At 37.8% G+C, this 19,438-nt stretch overlaps 1 protein-coding gene across 4 annotated transcripts in view; it reads left to right on the forward strand.

The window, feature by feature from the left end:
* vlc (disks large-associated protein 2) overlaps positions 1-17,910 on the forward strand; it is a 73,782-nt gene extending 55,872 nt beyond the window's left edge. For all 4 annotated transcript variants that reach the window (XM_088230298.1, XM_088230300.1, XM_088230301.1 and 1 more), the window contains 4 exons: positions 1,331-2,577; positions 4,932-5,028; positions 7,000-7,157; positions 8,193-17,910. In XM_088230298.1, coding sequence (XP_088086424.1) covers positions 1,331-2,577; positions 4,932-5,028; positions 7,000-7,157; positions 8,193-8,432 — 1,742 coding nt within the window. In that variant the 3' untranslated portion in view covers positions 8,433-17,910. The remainder of the gene's footprint in view (positions 1-1,330; positions 2,578-4,931; positions 5,029-6,999; positions 7,158-8,192) is intronic.
* The last annotated feature ends 1,528 nt before the right edge of the window (positions 17,911-19,438 follow it).

A 19,438-nucleotide genomic window follows, 5' to 3' on the forward strand; every position in this document is an offset into this window, starting at 1 on the left:
AAATATCTATAATATTTATAATTTCAGTTTCAGTGCTGCAGAGCAGCGTTTATTTTATAATGAAAAAAAATACATACAAGAATTTGTTACCCACTAAGTCTAAAGACTTTTCGGTGGGACACATTTTTTTTATGACAGGTTTATATTACATTTATTTTATTTATATTTTGCAAATTTATTTATAAACAGGCACTATAAAGTATCTAGAAGATATTTCTTCAGTTCTTTTTTTTTCATTTGAAGATCTTTCATGTTAATGATGGTTTGTGGGAGATCATTGAACAATCTTGGAACAACGCAATTTAATGTTCGCTCTCCGAAGTAATTTGTAATTCGGGGAACAAACAGGGAGCCCTTAGTTTTTAATCTAGTGTTGTGAGTGTGGGAAACTCTTTTTTTATATTCCGGATCAACAAAGTGATCTACAATCAATTTGTAGTCACAAAGTTGTTTTACCGGCAGGACATTACAGAATTTAAAATATACACCTATATATTTAGCAGGTGTGTTTGTTTTTATTAGACAAACTATGTAGTTTGTGTTTGTTTGACTAGAAAATCAAAATGGCCACACAGGGAACAGTGGATCAAATACCATAATACACAGAATTGCGATCCACTGTTCCCTGTGTGGCCATTTTGATTTTCTAGTCATACAAATACAAATTACTAAGTTTTTCATGATAGTGATACTGTTGTGTGTAATCAGTATACACACTGTTTTTTGTCAAATCAATCTATACAGGGTGTTTATTAAACCCTGTCACATCCAAAACCACGATGATCGGTATGAGCAAGAAGACATATTGGCAAATTAAAATAATTTTTTAGAATGAATCAAATTTTAAAAAATCAAAAATAAAAAAAGCAAATGGTAGCTTACTTCTGCAGGGGAGAAACGAGGAGGGGGAGCGGGGGGTCTGATACTGCACCACGCTCCCCTCACTTCTCCCCTGCAGAAATAAGCAACCATTTGTTTTTTTTTAAATTTTATTTTTTTTAATTTTCGTTCTAAATATTTTTTTAATATGATAATATGTCTTCTTGCCTATACTGATCATTGTGGTTTTGGATGTGGCAGGGTTTAAAGAACACCCTGTATATCATTACTCTAGAAATGATTGATTGCGTCTGTCCTGTACGGGCTTATTTTACCCGCTGGTAAGAATTTATTTTTTTATATTTACTGCTTCGGCAAAAAGTTTCGTAAGCGAGTTGATTTAAGATTGTAATGGTTTTTCCGTTTTTAACGGAGATTTGGATGATTTGAAATGTTAATGAACGCATGCTTTGTAGTTTTGAATTCATTTTGATTTTCTTTTCTCCTTCAGACACCACATCGGGCAGTCTCAACATCCTGACGCCGTCGTCCGGCGGCAGCCGCTTCCGAGACTTCACGTCGCGGCTACAGGAGCGCGCGGGACCCTGCCTGCCCCGCCAGGAGCTGCGCCCCCTCCTAGAGGAGCCCCGCCAGAAGCCCAGCTACCTGCACCTCGCCTGCTCCGTCAACGGCTACTCCAACATCACGACCTACGACTCCAAACTGCGCCAGAAGCTCAACAAGTCGCGGGAGGCGTCGCCCGGAAGACCGGGCAACACCGCCGACATGCTGCGAGACTGCACGGACGACGCCATGGCGACCCGGCTCAACGCCGGCCACGGCATCTTCAAGAACAGCTACTCCGAGAGCAGCATCAGCTCGCAAAACGCCGTCGTCAAAACGAACGGGCAGAAAACTACCGAAACCCACACCTCGCGAAGCTATCACATCATCGACACGAGCCCCTCGAAATCCTTCATCCAGCAGCGGGTCGAAAGGCTGTACGGGCCGGGGGCGCTGGCCCAAGGGTTCTTCAACCAAAAACGCGTGAAAACAAAGAGCCAATGCGAAGACGAAAAGATAGCGTTGAACGGCGGTAAAGTCGTCAATCATTTAAAGTCTCCCGAGACGCTGCATCAAATTTCTCGCACGCACTTTTTAAACAAATCGCCAAACGGCACGTATTCTCAGATTGAAATATCCGAAGGGTACATGAACGGCGAAAACTGCGATCCGGCGCTGCCGGTTTTGAGACATTTGCGTCCGGAGTTCAGAGCGCAGTTACCAATACTCTCGCCTAAGCGGAGTCTGCCTCTCCGCAGCATCGACAGCGATGCGAACGCATCGGACCCCGAATGCCCGAACAGTCTGTCCAACTGCCGGCTGTCGGGATACGACGTCGTCGACAAGGCGGCGAGTCGTAAACTAGAAATCGCCAAGTCCCCCGCGGCCAGCGAAAAGACGAAACAACCCCTTGTGACAATCATTCCTATAGAGCGAGAGATGGACGTGTGCAAGATAGTTCCCTCCGTCAACGGCACCATCAAGCTGGACGCGGAGTCGGTCAAGCTGAAGGTCAACGGGTCGGACGCGGTCAAGGAGCGCTTGGACGACAACTGCAACAGGGTGGGCGCGCCGGACCAGCCGGCCGCTGGAGCCCAACAGGACGGGAACTACTTCTTGGAGCTGAAGAGAAGAGAGACTGAAAGACTGATCCGACTAGCGGAGACGGCCGAGAGAGACTTGGAAGAGTTGCAAGTTAGTTAATATTAATATTACTTTATTTATTCATTTGACGGACTTATGCAGTCCATTCTAACGATGGTAAATACAATTTCTTATAATAAATACAGGCGCTAATAAAATAAAATACAAGTAAATAAAATTAAAGCTAGGACAGAAAAAATCAAAATTACTACCTCAAGACAAGATCCGGTCTATCTTAGTGATTTTTTAAATCTATAAAGACTTACACCAAAAATGTCCAGATCTCTTCTCGAGTTTACAATACGACACAATTGGGACATTGGTGCATTCAAGTCATAGTTTGTGCTGTGCTGATCGAGGAACAGCACATTATTATTTCACAACCGGCGGATCGGAACATTGAATGCCACTTGTTCCAGTAACGATGGTACATCAATTTAGCCATTTAGCAAACTAAACATAAATATGGAGTCAATGTTATTTCTACGTTTTTGTAGACTTGAGATTTTGAACACTGACTCCATTTCTCCGTAAGTGTAGTCTCCCCTCTCGAGGCCGATCATCCATGCTACTTTTCTTAGCAAACGATAGTTCTGAACTCGAGTGGCTTCGTTTTAATCAGCGCATAAACTTCCAATACATCTCGGATCCTTATAACATTCTTCACACGCCTTGCGCATCAAAGTATCTTTACTCAGGAGTGGACACTTTCCATTCCTCGTCATACCACATACCTCTTCAGCAATTCTTTTTCTGTTCAAGGTCCCAGTCTTTGGAATGAACCACTCCTTCATGTAAAAAAATATGTATTTACTTACGTGAATAGCATATGGGAAGCATAAGAAATACAGTAAAACCTCGTTTTTACGTTCCTCGATTTTACGTTTTCCCGCTTTTTACACCGTAATGTTCAGGACCCTTTATTCTTCATACATTCTCATACAAATATTCCCCCCAATTAACGTTTTTTTATATTTTTCATAACCCCGGTTTTACGCTTAAAAATTTTCGGAATTCATTTGATGTGTCAAAAATGCCAAAATTTCGTAATAATGTTGCCGCGGCCCGCGCGCCACCGCGTATGCCACGCGAGTGAAGAATAAAAAAAAGGTAAACAACTTAGAAAAGATAAATTATTGTCTTAACCTAAATTCAGAACAGGTGCAGTGTAATTTACATTTTTGTTTAAGTGTCTTAGTTTTCATTTGAACAAAAACGTCATTTTGGCTTGTACAAATCATGATACGCAGTTGACAAACGGTTAGAAACAATAAAGTTTTCATATCATTAAACTGCGATGCTTAAAACACAACAATATAATTATTTAAAGTTATAAAAAATATGGTTTAAAAAGTTGTCATAAAAGTGGAAACAATTTTTCCGCGATCTATATGACAGTTGTGTTTAGTGATGCCATAGAAAAAAAAGTGATACCATATAAATAAAATTTACCAACATTTAGGGGAATATGTTATTTTATGCAAATTCAAAATTGTATTTTCGTTTTTTTTTATTTATACATAAAATAATTTTAACATGCTGTTTATATATAAACAGACTACATAATTTTTTGAAAAAATGTAAAAATATTTTTATTGAAATCATTGAAATTAGGTAAAAAAAAATATTGTCAATTTCCACTTATCACCGTTTTTACTATTTTTCTGGAAATATATTTACTCTTTAGTGTAGCAAATAAATTTTATTTTTATATATTTCCATACATTTTTCATTTCCTCACTTTAGCGTTTTCCTCACTTTTACACTTTTTTTCTTGCTCCTTTGAAAAACGTAAAAAGGGGGGTTTACTGTACTTCTAATAGCTTATGTACCCAGTGAATCATGATTCACTGTGTACTACGGTATTTGATCCACTATTCCTAATGTGGCCATTTGATTTTCTAATCAAACAAACACAAACTATTTTTTAAAAAAAACCAAACTGTTTGTTCATGATAGTGCTACTGTTATATTTATTTATTTATACTTTTGCATTGTTTGTATTTTTTTTTTTTATACATTATTATGTTCCCTCACTGGGGTGTCCCGTGCAGAGGGATAGCAGAATACACGTAGTTTACAGTAAAATCAATGCAATATAAATGTTACATGCAAATCAGACAAAAAACAAAAACTTGTCTTTAAATTTGGTTTTGTGACACTAAAAAATAAGATAAACGCACTACGTGTACGCACCACGTGTTCGCACCACGTGTACGCACTGTCACAGTTGCCAGCCGGTTAGTGGTGATGCGTTTACCCTACGAGACCTTCTTACCGCAAACAAGCTTGTACTATTACATGCAGGGTACTTAATCCACTGTCGATGCCTTAACCTTTTATTTATTTGTCCCTTTGTCTCTGTTGAGGTATCAGTCTCTCACATGGTTTTGTAAATGTTCCAGGGTAGAGGGGACGCCAGCGAAGAGGTCCTCGGATTCCTCAGAGCAGCAGCGGGCAAAGCTCGCCTTCTCGCAACACAAAAAATGCAGCAGTTTGAAGGTTGCTAACTAAACTTCTTATATTTCTTTAACCGGCGTACCAGCTCTGTCTGCGTCCCGGCGAACGTAGAATACGGTTCTGTATGCGAAATGGAAACAGAATCCTGGAAAGAGAAAATCGAGTGTCCCCCTTGTAGCGTAGGGGTTGGCGCATTCGCTTGCCGTGCTCGAGGTCCCGGGTTCGATCCCCGGGAAGGTCGACATGAAATATTCATTTTGAAAACAGCGGTACAATATTTTATGGTCACGGAGCGTAAGGCTGATCACCTTACCTTCGTGTAGCAGATGATCGATAAACGCCACATTTGATGTACCGATGCACCATCGAGTGTGGACAGGTATGAACGTACAAAAATTAAGGGCACGATAGGCAAACAACGTTTACTGTGTGCATATAAGTCCAGGAAAAATGAAATAATGCATAATTTAAAAAAAATATATATATACAGGGGTTTTTTCAACCCTGTCACATCCGAAACCACGATGATCAGTATGGGCAAGAAGACATATTAGCATATTTAAAAAAATATTTAAAACTAAGACATTTAAAAAAAATTTAATATTTAAAAAAACAAATAGTTGTCCGTGTATCAGACTCCCCCCCCCCCCTCGTTTCTTTCCTGCAGAAGTAAGCAACCATTTGTTTTTTTAAATATTTTATTTTTTAAAACTTTATTCGTTCTAAAAATTTATTTTAAATTTTAAAGATGGACATGTAAAAAGTAGGAGTAATCGGCGTGCGTGCATGAGATGATGAATGAATGTGGCGGAAGCGAGGTCTGTACGCCAAGATAGAATGTTATGGCGTTCTATCCTCTCTGCCCACCCCTGCGGAGAAACGGCGTGATGGTTTGTTTATTTGTTTGTTGTTAAAAATAAGCGATTCTTGGCACGTTAAACTTCAGGTTAATTGTTCAAAGTGTTGATGGCACCAAATATCTGTACCTCAGAGGCAGACGGATGCAAATCCAGAATTTGGTGAAATGACATTTCGATTTTCGTATCCACTTTATGATCATGTCCATTGATTTTGAAGTAATATTTATTTTATTTTATTTAAATCTTAAAGTAGGGCACACATATTATACATATTGCTATGTGTGTTCTAATAATAACATTGCAAATATATTTAATTTATAAATTGTTTATCACATATGTCTTGACCATTATTTTAAATTTTGATATGTTTTTTTCTTCATAAATATTTTTTTCCATTTCGTAATACTTTTTAATTGCTTTAAATAAAATGGAATTTTGTGACTTTGCCTTTTTCCTAAATGGAAGTCTAATTTTGTTCTTTTCTCTAGTATTGTGATCGTGTTCATGCTGGTTCCGATCAATTTTTTTCCAAAATTCTGTTTTTTCATTAGAGTTTATAATTTTATGAACAAATATCATTGTATTGTAAAATATTCTTTGTTTATATGTTAATAATTTCATTTCATTTACCCTCGTGTATCTGTTTTTTTCAAAATGATTCTAAAGGCTTTATTTTGTAATACAGTTAGTTTATCTATGTTTTCTTTGTTTGATAAAAATAAAATGCTACTACAGTAGTTAACGTGTGGTTCAATAATTGCTTTGTAAATAGTTTTGCAAGAGTCCTTATCAATAAATCTTCTGATCCTTCCCAAAATTGATATTTTTTTCGCAATCTTATTTATTACCATCTTAGCGTTTTGGTGAAATGTAAGTTTTGAATCCAACATTACACCATTACATTACATTAGTAATATAAGTCTTACAATGAAAGAACCAATTGATTAAGATGCTGAAAATACAAATTTTTGCTGTAAATTATTAGTAGATTCTTTAGGCTTTGGTTGAACATTTGACATTTGGATTTGCATCTGTCATCATGTAAGGCGCCTTAAAAATTATGTATAAAAAAAAATACAAACAATGTAAAAGTATAAATAAATCAACTAATGTATAAAAAGTTAAATAATGACGGTGATTTCTTCGTTTCCAGGGCTGTGCCATAACAACATGAACCGGCGCGAAGACGAGCCATTCCCGACCACCTGCAGCGACCTGCAGGGCTTCTGGGACATGGTGAGCCTCCAGCTGGGGCACGTGGCGCACATCTTCTCCCAGCTGGAGGAGATGCGAGCCGGCGGCTGGACGCAGGTACGACCGGGACCGAATCTCCGATTATACACGGCTTCATTAACATTTTACTAATTTATTTTTTTATTTATTTATTAACGGACATTGTCCATGTATATAATTTATAAGGTTTAAATATTACAATAAAATAATAGTTTAAAACATTTTTAAAAAAAGAAAGAAGCATTGACAAACATAAGGGACATCGAGACAAGATCTGGATTATTTATTTAGTGCTCGTTTAAATCGTTGTAAACTTAAACCAAAAAAGTCCAGATCTTGTCTCGAGTTAACAATACGACAAAGGCCATTGGAGAATTTAGGCCATAGTTTGTTCTATGCTGATCGATGAACATTACTTCATTGTTTCTCAATCTACGAGTCGGAATATTGAATTTTACTTGTCCCAGTAATAATGGCACATCGATTGTACCATTTAGTATGCCGAACATATATATGGAGTCAATATTAGTTCTACGTTTTTGTAGACTAGAAATATTTAACATTGACTCTATTTCAGCATAAGAATAATTATCTCTCTCTAGTCCGAGCATCCACGCTATTTTTCGAAGCGAGCGATGTTGGACTGATTCAATGTGATTTATGCGATTGACATAGAATGGAGACATAGGATATAAGAAATAAACAAAAATACCCATCCAAAAAAAACAATGTTAAATTTAATAATATATTTTTAAATAATAATAGATAATACAGTAAATAAATCACTGAAATTACTTGGCTTCATTACTGATTTTACTAATGTCCGTACAATCAAAACTCTTTATTGCTCAACTGTTCGCCCTCTTCTAGAATATGCCTCCTAGAATAGTGGTCTGGTCTCCATTCTATGTCAATCGCATAAATCACATTGAATCAGTCCAACATCGCTCGCTTCGAAAAATAGCGTGAATGCTCGGACTAGAGAGAGATAATTATTCTTATGCTGAAATAGAGTCAATGTTAAATATTTCTAGTCTATAAAAACGTAGAACTAATATTGTGTAATAGTCGGTGTTAGGATACGAAGGGAGGTCATACTCTTTGCATTTCCAGGTGCCCGCGGACGGCCAGCCCGCGGAACCCGCGCGCGCCGCGCGCCCGCGCCGCCGCGCCGCTCCGCCGGCCGCCGCGCCCGACGCCGCCGCGGCCGCGCGCCGCGCCGCCCAGCGCCGCGCCGCGATCGCCGCCGCGCGCCGGGCCGCCGCCGCCGGCGCCGCCCCGGACGGCGGCCGCGTGGAGATCTTCGCGCCGGCCAGAGCCGACAGGGCCGCGGAGAGCGAGGGGCATTTGTAGTATCGACTGCCGCCGAGATGCGAACGTCGTCTGGTTTCGAAGTTATGTATATTCGGTGAAAGCACTCCCTCCGCATACCTGAAGATCGCTCATACTAAAAAAAAAAAATGTTATTTTGACAAATTTTGAATATCTTTATTTATTTTCAATTTCATTAACCGTAATTTTAATTGAATTCAACTCTTAAAACGATACTAATTTGTCAAATATCAAGTAAAAAAAAACGATTTTAGGCAGAGAGGATAGAACGCTATACCACTCTATCTTTACACAGTGCTTGCTTTTTCTTAATTCTCATCTCAATGCAACAATCGTGAAATATCATGTATTTTTTTTTTTAGAATTCACAAAAAATATTTTTAAATTTACAATTTTGAATTCTCGCAAAAACGGTCATTGCATTGGCCACGCCACAAATACGTCACGATACATGTTAATTTTGAACTTTGTTTATAACCGTTAAAATTTTTATAGAACATCATCACGAATCTTGACGCAACAATGCCAAACATGTCGCGTTTTTCTAGGGACATGCTTAAAAAAAATTTTTTTTTAAAGTTATGCATGAAATCATTTCTCCACAATATCCATATTTATTTTGAAAATGCAATTGATTTTTCTGAATCAATTTCATTTTTTTTTGTTGATATTCGTAGTATGTGATATTTCCCTATTGACCATCTCGGTAGGGATAGGCAGAGAGGATAGAACTCCGTACTGTGTTTCTACGCACAGTTTGATTCCTCTAAATTCTCGTGCTGATACGATGACAGACCATCCCATACGGGTAGGCAGTGACCACTCATTTCTACGCAAACCTCGCTTCCTCTGCATTTTTCATAGCTTTACTAATTTCGAAACCAGACGCTGTTTTTGCAAATCTTTTGAAATGTGGGTTTGAAGATATTTGAAAAACACATATTCCCTTTGTAAAATATAATCTCTGTATTTGATAAATTATTTTTCTCTTCGCCAATGATATTATATTCACCGCGAAATCTCTCTATTTGACCACACTGTTGACAATGTACCAAATTATGTCTCAACAGAGGTGGAGAAGTTCTCTACGAAGGAAATGCGTACATTAAGATGTTTATCAACGGGCCAGGAGGCCCAATTACAACAAGGAACACCCAGACTTGAGAAAAATCACATTTAATTTTTGTGTTCTCACTGGATATCGAAACACGAATCTTCCGTTTGTGAGTCGAGCGTGTTAACTACTACTCCATGGATGCCTTATTTTTTGACATATTATGTGTCATTAGCCGTGTGATATTTAAATGATCACTTTTTAAACTGTATAACATTCGCAATTCTGCTTGAGATTGAACATTTATTTCAAAATTTTTTTTTTTTTAAACATCGAGTTGAAGAAGTATATATGTTCAAACGTGAGCAGAGCGGTGATTGTTAGTGTTTGGAGTGATCACTTAAATCAACCCATGCGACTGATCATAGTCCCGTGGTAGTGACGCAGACCACGGATCAGAGGTCTGGGGTTTAAATTCTGCATGATCATTTTTGCGTAAATTATAAGAACGCAAGTCCTGTAATGACTGGCCGTCGATATCCCCTTTGTAAAAAGCTTCTTCATCTCGGTTGAAATGTCTTTCCATCTCAATCAAATCCACTTGGATCTAAATCTTGTCTGCAATGATTCGGACACACTCAGTATATTGGTACAACAAAATTATTTAAAATGGCTCATTCGCATAGTATTTACATTGTAAACAAAATTCCATTTTATGATCATTAATTATTAGAAATTGTTATTTATGTACATGTCCGGACTTAACAACGAATGCAGTTTTGTGTGTGAATTAGAGCCAGAAGCTGCTGATGTGACTGACTGAACTGAACTTGTTGGGCTGACTGACTGACTGGCGTTGCGTCCCGTGGTCTCTTTATAGACCACGTTCCTTTGTAGTTTTTCTTTTTTCTTTATGGTAGGGATGATGTGAATGTGCTGCAGAACGATGCTCCCGATTTCATGTGCATTATATATTGGAATACTAAGAATACTCCTAATCAAGACCTATGTATGGAGTATCTTATTGTATGGCTGCGAGACATGGTGCCTATCCGAAAGAGATAAACAAAGACTAGAGGCCGTTGAGATGTGGTCCTATAGAAGACTACTAGGAATTTCCCGGAGAGACCACATTACAAATGAGGAGGTTCTCCAAAGAACCGACGGTGGAAGGCACCTGCTCAGGACCTTGTCCGAAAGGCGAGCGAGATGGATCGGCCAAGTAATACGTCAAGAAGGCCTCCTGCATGTCATAATGGAGGGGATGACCGAGGGGACACATTCTAGGGGACGCCCACGCCGAGAGTACCCGGAGGACCTATTAGAGGACGTGCGCTGCTCATCATATGTTGACTTTAAAGGAGCCGCACAAGACAGGGAGGAATGGAGGAGAAGAATGAAAGTAATTGCTGCCAGTCAATCTCAGGATTGAGACCAGAGGAGGAGGATATATTGGATTCTATAGAAAATAATGACATTGCTTTCTTCGGTCATCACACTATTTCAGGTGAAACGTTTTAGCACGTGTGTGTCATCGATTATGGACTATGAACCCTAAAAGTGTAGAAATAAATCCACTTCGTGGTGTAGTGGTTGGCACATTTGCCCGCCACGCTAGATGTCCCGCGTTTGATTCCTGGCAGTGTCGATGTGAAATATTGATTTAGATGGTTTTACACTTACAATATTTGACTTGCGCCTTAAGAGGAAACGCGTTCTGACTGTTCTTCGTACAAACGTATTCTCGTATTTTCTCCTTGGATTATTTGTTTCTTATTAATTGTTGGGACAATCAAAAAGCCCTTAAAAGCGCCCAGCTTTATCTGCCGTCTTCGGACGTACTATAAAACAAGTATGATAAATAAACAATATTTTGAGTTTGTCCAAATTTTTGTAGACAAGGACTGGATTCAACTCCCTGGGGAGCTGTTTATATTAACAACCAAGATGAAGAATATTTTAGAGAATTTTTAAATAAAGGTATCAGCTTTTTAACTTCACAAACAACAACAGATGAAAGAATTGAAGGAATATAGATGTGCAAATATGGGCAGAATGGTGAATTTTACACAGTGTGTAAAGTGGCCACTTAAACCAGCCAATGACAGGTCATAACCCCTGTGGATGCCGGGACTTCTATATTAACTTCTCTAAAATGTTCTTCATCTTGGTTGTAATATGTAATAATAAAACAAATTTGGCCAACGGTAAAAGTAGAGGAGAATCAGTGTTTTAAACAAACAAACCATCACGCCGTTTCTCCATAGGGGTAGACAGAGAGGATAGAATGCAGTATCGCTCTGTCTTTGCATACAGACCTCGCTTCCTCTACATTCATACATCTTCTCATGCACGCGTGCCGATTATTCCTACTTTTGCCAAGTCCATCTTCGAGTATTTGATGGACTCGATCGTGCCATGTCTTTCTCGGTCTTCCCCGTCTTCTGCATCCATCCAACATTCGCATCGTAGATCCTTTGAGCCGTCCTTTCGCTGTCCATTCGCTCCACATGTCCGAACCGACGCGGCGCCCCTTTCTTGATTCTGTCGATAATGCGTGTCTCAGCCTTACACAGTTCACGGATCTCGACATTTGTGCACCTTTCGTACATCGTTTTACCACGCATTCGCCTGAGAGATCGCATTTCAACAGCGTTCAACCTACTTGCATCATTATTTTTCCGATTCCACACTTCGCTCCCATGCATTAGGGTCGACACTAGAACTCCATCGGTTTGAAAACACTCGTCGAGGGCTCTGGTTCTATTTCACACACAGAACTGTATTCTTGATTCGCCCGGACGTATAAAAAACACACAAAAAAAAATTATGACCTATCTGTTTGGTTAAAAAAAAAATGTTTTTAATTTTAAATGTTCGCTATAATAAATTTTATAATTCATCGTAACCTACGAAGAAAAGTGACATAACTCAAAATAATCATTTTTTTGCAAGCGTATTTTTTGGACCATAAGACGCACTTTTTACTCCGAAAATTCAATAAAAAATTTGAGTGTTTAAAATTGTGGTCCAAAAAATTTTTTTTGAAAATTGATTGATGTTTTTTGGGGTGCGTCTTATCGTCCACAAAATACGGTACTCACCGACTTTTTTTACGTCCACCGGTTTCGAGACATACATGTCTCTTCATCAGGACACTATTTCCCGTATTCAGAGGCAAAATTCACTGTGAGAAATGTAGTCACATTCTAATCGCAGACAATAACTTGAAGATGACAGTAGAATATGCTTTCTTCGTCTCGAGTATCGTTTCTCTGAATATGTGCGTAATTGAGGATACACGTTGAAGAACAACCTAACATCCATTATGTCGTGAATGTTAAGTATACTGCGAGCCTTAGCTATCACCACACAAAAAGTAGTCACACAAGCTTGTAAACAGATGTCGCGTTGCTAAAATATCAATGCCCCTCTCAAGTTGGTTCCTGGGCTGCGATTACAAACGCCATCTTGACGGTATAACCTACGAACGAAAATATGACAATTCAAAGCATCTTCGTCAGTAACCTGTAATTTAACATTTAAAAAAAATTGTAAACATGTACAATTTTTCATACCGAAATTTAAATTTTAATTTGCAGACATAGAATTAAGAATAGTTCAGAAAGAGCGTAGAATCATATGTGAATATATCGGACTGTGTCCAAAAATCCCCCCACTATGCCCCACTTTCGCCGCGCGCATGCGTGATGTCGCCGCGTAATGTTGCACGATGGGAAAAAATACAATCATAACACATGTAAGGTAAAAAAACGCTGTTAATTTAAGAGTAATTGAATTAATGAACTATAAACATAAAATATAAAACATTTTTTATTTTACATAAAACGGATATTTTTATATCATGTTAAATAGTATTAGTTGTTTTGAAGATAATGTCGGTCAAATGTCAACCACGGCGTTGTTTAATCCGAGGTTCAATTTTCATTAGCTCTCTCATTAGATGAGGAATGTAGGGTAAAAAAATTTACTACCCCGGCAACACTAACGAAATGTCCATTTCGTTTTCTTCGACAATCTGACAGATGGAAAAATAATTAAATTTTTAAGTAATGCATTTGCTACTTGCACATGCATTTGCTAATTACTCATGAAATGTGATTGCATCCTGTTTCTTTAAGATCCTAGCAGTATTTCTGCACTTTAAAACGACACAACACGGCATAGTTGAATTCAAATCAGGAGTTGCGTACTGAGCGACGTCTATGAAGAAACTAATGGATCAAAACGTAAAACTACTCTTTTATGAGTAGTTTAGTCGCCTTCTGTTTGATGCACGTATGCGGTTTCTGGACTATTCTTAATTCTACGTTTGCGGATAAAATTGAATTAAAATGCGACCCTGATTTTGGTGAAGAAAATGTAGGACTTGACTCATTTGTACTCATCGGATGTAAGGACAACTTAAGACATTGACGCATTTAAAATTTAAAAAATGTTAAAACAGTGCTTTTTTTTTGTTTTCTTTCATCATCATCATCATTCCCCTTCGCACCTTATGGTGCCATAAGAGAATTTATCTTCAACTATGACGTCATTCTCAAGCTATATCATTTTAGTGCGTAGATATGTGTACCGTGACGCACGCTTCCCCTTGTTTCATATTGATATACCCACCCTAAACTTGAATGTCGGGGGGTCGGTAGTGTATCTTCGTAATCGCCAGAGAGAATTTATCTTCAACTATGACGACATTCTCAAGCTATATCATTTTAGTGCGTAGATATGTGTACCGTGACGCACGCTTCCCCTTGTTTCATATTGATATACCCACCCAAAACTTGAAGGTCGGGGGGTCGGTAGTGTATCTTCGTAATCGCCAGAGAGAATTTATCTTCAACTATGACGTCATTCTCAAGCTATATCATTTTAGTGCGTAGATATGTGTACCGTGGCGCACGCTTCCCCTTGTTTCGCATTGATATACCCACCCAAAACTTGAAGGTCGGGGGGTCTGTAGTGTATCTTCGTAATCGCCAGAGAGAATTTATCTTCAACTATGACGTCATTCTCAAGCTATATCATTTTAGTGCGTAGATATGTGTGCCGTGACGCACGCTTCCCCTTGTTTCATATTGATATACCCACCCAAAACTTGAAGGTCGGGGGGTCGTTAGTGTATCTTCGTAATCGCCAGAGAGAATTTATCTTCAACTATACCGTCACGGTGAAGGTATGACGTCTTTGTTTTACCACTGTAATCGGGCCCTGGGAGTGAAATCCAATCTGTCTGCAAACATTTGGACATGCTGAAAAATCGTCGGAAATAAAATAACTCAAAAATCAACATTCTTGTCTTGCGTCACTTTTCACGCTCAGGTTTTCGATATGATTATTTATGTATAGTAAAAATTGAGAAAATTTGTAAATTTAAATATTAAAATTATGTACGTATGTTACTATATAGACTTGTTATTGGAAAAAGGCGAAATAGCTATCTTATGTTTTATTGATATTAATATGTGTAATCGATTCCCATGTGGCTTATGACAACTGAATATATTATATACAAGTGTGTTCAAAAATAACGGGAATTTTAAAATTTAGACGTGTTTGATTTTCGCCTTGGCGATCCAGAATACCTCCACTGGGACGATTGAGCCTTAGTTTCGACGTCATATCCGTAAACCCATGTTTCGTCACCTGTTATAACACGTTTCAGTAATTCTGCATCGTCGTTGGCTTCATTTAGTGACGCCTGAGCGTCTTCCATTTGCCGCTGTTTTTGTTCAAAATTCAACAATTTTGGATAAAATTTTGCTGCCACGCGTTTCATACCCAAAACATTCACATTATTTCATGGCATGAGCCAGTTGATATGCCGACATCATCAGCGACTTTTCTGGTTGTGATTCAGCGATCGTTACTACCATTTATTTATTTATTCATTATATATACGGCCTGAGCCAATTACAACAGTTACATGAAGAAACATAAATGCAAGAAACTGAACAAAAAGAACATAAAACTATTTAGCAAAGACAAACAAGGGCAAAACAATAATTGTATACAATATATTAAAAAAAACGAAAGACTTAAAATTTTGAGCTAAACCACGCCAATCCAACTTCATCCCACACTGTTTAGTCGCGAAGAGATCTACGAAGAGCCGGAAGATCTATCCCAAAGAATTCCAATTCGTGTGATGAATTGACTAATCTACACGTTCTGGACATTGGGGCATAAAAACCAAAGTTGCTCTTAGAAGATTTTATAAATAGCAGATTTTGACTTCTGGTGACACGGTTGGGAACATGAAAAGAAATTGATCGCAACAGAGATGGGACATCACTTAAAGCATTAAGTATTTTGAAAATGCATGAAAGGTCCATCACAGTTCTACGTCTCTCGATTTCATTAGCTTTTCATTAGCATTTCATTAGCTTTTTTTACGTTTTCATCGGTTGTTGATGTGCTGGGGCGCCCGGGCCGTCCGTCATCTTCAACGTCTTCACGGCCATTGTGGAAACGCTTATACCACTCGTAAAATATAGTCAAACTCATAGCAGACTCACCATAGGCCTTTGTTGACATTTCACACACTTCGTTACACTTTATTTAATTTTTTACACAAAATTTGATTCAAATTCTTTGATCCATTTTTTTCAACAAACGAAAATCGCCGAGCTCATAAAAACACGTCTAACCCCAGCGGCTGCCACAGACAAAGTAAACAATTAATCCAGCTGAAAATTTTAACATACTTCAGGGGCATGTATACCAAATATTTGACAATTGGACTCTCCCGTTATTTTCTGAACACACCTTGCAAATGTATCGATGGTAGAGAGGCTTAATAACTGATGCATAATAAAGTGACTTTGGCAAGATACTCGACTAAAGAATTGTTTTCATTGAAAACTGAGCAGTACCATCGAGGCTTCTTATTAAAATTGGTTGCAACAGAGACGGAAAACATTCTTGAGGAGGGGATATGGTAGTCTTGGCATTTACAGGGCTTATGACATGTCATTGGAGTCAAGACGATTGGTAAGGATGACTTAAGACATTAACGTATTTAAAATATGTTAAAATAGTGCTTTTTCTTTTTGTCTTCTTTCATCATCATCATTCCCCTTCCGCACCTTTTGGTGCATAGGGCACTGTATTGGTACACCAATCGCAGCGTATCTTGATCATTTCTGTTACATGAAGGTAAGATGATCAGTCTTACGCTTCAGGTGCCAGTCCAGGGACTATGAAATATTCTAGCGTAAAAACGCCTCATGTCAACCATGTCAGGAATCGAATCCGAGACCTCTCGCATGGTAGGCAAATGCGCTGACCATTACACCACAAGGACTAATATAAATGTTATCAACCATAAAACACTTAAATTTTTTAAATGGGGTCTAGAATTTCAACAGCTCAGTAGCTGCAAGACTTGTTATAATCTAACTCCCATTTTTAAAAATGAGTTTTTTTTATATTAAAATATTTAACTTCATTGACAAATTAAAGTATATGTAAATAGAGGCTAGATTACTTACCGTCCATGCGCTCTGTAGCTGCAAGACGTGCTCCAATCAAGCTCCTGTCTGTTATAGTTGAAATACATCATAATTGTAAATGAGGAAGTAGAATCCGAATCGTCCATGCGCTCTGTAGCTGCAAGACGTGCTGGGATATTTATTTATTGTTATTATGATCAAAATAGCGCTATATAAATTATTCAACTGTAATATTTGGCTGGTTTATGTGGCCACTTTACACCTGTGTGACATTAACCATTCTGTCTATGTTTAAAGATTCACATTTCATCAGCTCCTCCATTTGTTGACTTTGGTGTAGTAAAGTCTAGTTGGAGCATATGGTGTCTACAAAGATCCTCAAAGTATAGCTTTCGGCTGCCCAGCTTCCGAGCCAGGTTCGTGTCCCGTAGTCCTGACATGAACTGCCGACGAACAGTCAGCAGTCAGCAGTCCAGGACGTCAAAAACCTGACGGCTTGTAAAGTAGGCAAGCGCGGTTAAGGCCCCCGGGAGGCATCCGCAGCCATGGCTAAGCCAACCGTATCGCCTTGCTGGGTCCGTTCTCTTATTACTTGATTCCTACAAAGTCAAACCATCGCACACCCAAGATTAGTCGACGTCTTAAACTCTGGTCGTCGATTTAAAAAAAAAAAACATAGCTTAAGCCTTTTTACCATCATTATAAATATAAATGTTTATATAAATTCACCTAATTAAATTAATAAAAATTCTAAATTAAATAATAATTACGAAGAATAATTAAATAAGCTGCGCAAATTTCCACCTTTTATTTATTTTATAAATTACCTATATAATTTTATAATAATTATTGATTTAACCATTTTTTAGTCACTTTCTTTTTAATGTTTAACAGCTGAATTTATTTAATGTAATTTTTAATATTATTTTCACTATTATTTATAATTTATATAAACAATTTTTGATAACAATACACTCCTTTTTGTTTTATTCGTCCCTAATTTACGATGACGATGGTCTGGTGAGCGGGACGCAGCAGCGCTGATCAGACTGGCCCGGGGTCGCGATGGATTCAGAACGATGGTCGCCAACCTCCGGTAGGAGCAGCGAAAGAAGAGGAATTGACAGGATACAAATACGATTTTTTACTAAAAACATTAAATTTGTTATGACTTAACGAAAGAAGAAAACAACAATATTTTGAGTTAGTCCAAATTTTTGTAGACAAGGACTGGATTCAACTCCCTGGGGAGCTGTTAACATTAACATATTACAACAGAGATGAAGAACATTTTAAAGAAGGCACTATAGAAGTCTAGGCATCTACAGGGCTGAGTAAAGAAGCTGAAACCTTTATCACGCGGGTGAGATTCATCCAGCTGAACCAAATCGCCTACTAGGCAACGCCTGAAAACAATTTTCAAATTTTTATACTTCTTCTTTTACCAGGTAGTTAATTCAGCAGTGTTTGAGTATGTCCAAATGCTTGCAGACAGGCAGGATTTCCTCCCTGGCGAGTAAAGTGGCCACTTAAACCAGCCAATGACAGGTCATACGCCCTGTAAATGCCTAGACTTCCATATTCCCTTCTCAATAATGTTTTCCCTCTCTATTGCAATAAATTAAAAAATGAATAACTCCCTAGGGAGGAAATCCGGCCAGTCTGCAAGCATTTGGACATACCCAGGGCATTGTCAAATTATAAGAACGCTAATATATTTTTTTAATAAAAATAAATACGTTTTAAACATTTTTAAGAAAGAGATCTCGGGTTCGATTCCCGGCATGGTTGACATGAAATATTAATTTAAAAACGTGTTTTTACACTTTTTTATTTCATTTCATTCATATTTCACCCTTCAGATATTTTTATCTATTGTTATCCATAGTGTAAAAGTGCTTTATCTGTTTAGTTTCTTATTGTTTACTTTTTAGCACAAACACTTTACACATTTACTATTATGCTCAATGTTTGTTTATGTAAATTTATTGATAATTTTAAGTGGCCAGAATTTCACTCTTTAAATTTATTTCAACTAATTTTAATTAGTGACTATAAACCAAATTTACTGATGGTATAAAAACAACTTAGGATTTCTAAAGGGTTCATCTGTATTTTAGCATCGAAAGTGAGTTCATCAATATCGTAATTAGTGCGCTTATTAGTCACCGTGTTAACTGTTCTATATTTCTCAGAATTAGCCATTGATGTATGTTTTTTTGTAATGAAAATTCAAGTTTAAAGTATGTGTGATTATTTCTATATACTTTGAAGCGTAAGTGAATAGTAGTTTTTAAATTATGCCCCTGCTACATAATGCACAAATTTTGTATAAATTTTTAATTTTTATTTCCATAAACTTTGAACTGTTTTACCCCGCTCTGCCCCCAACCTTATTTACTACATAATGTTCACAAGAACATTTTTTTAATAATATATATATATTTGTCTGCACAACTCTGCTCCGGGGTTTAGTATGAGCCGTACACTCCGTACATTGC

Source organism: Micrasema longulum, unplaced genomic scaffold (genome assembly GCF_059751315.1).
Source record: "Micrasema longulum isolate JH-2025_06_02 unplaced genomic scaffold, ASM5975131v1 h1tg000745l, whole genome shotgun sequence".
Taxonomy (NCBI): Eukaryota; Metazoa; Arthropoda; class Insecta; order Trichoptera; family Brachycentridae; genus Micrasema; species Micrasema longulum.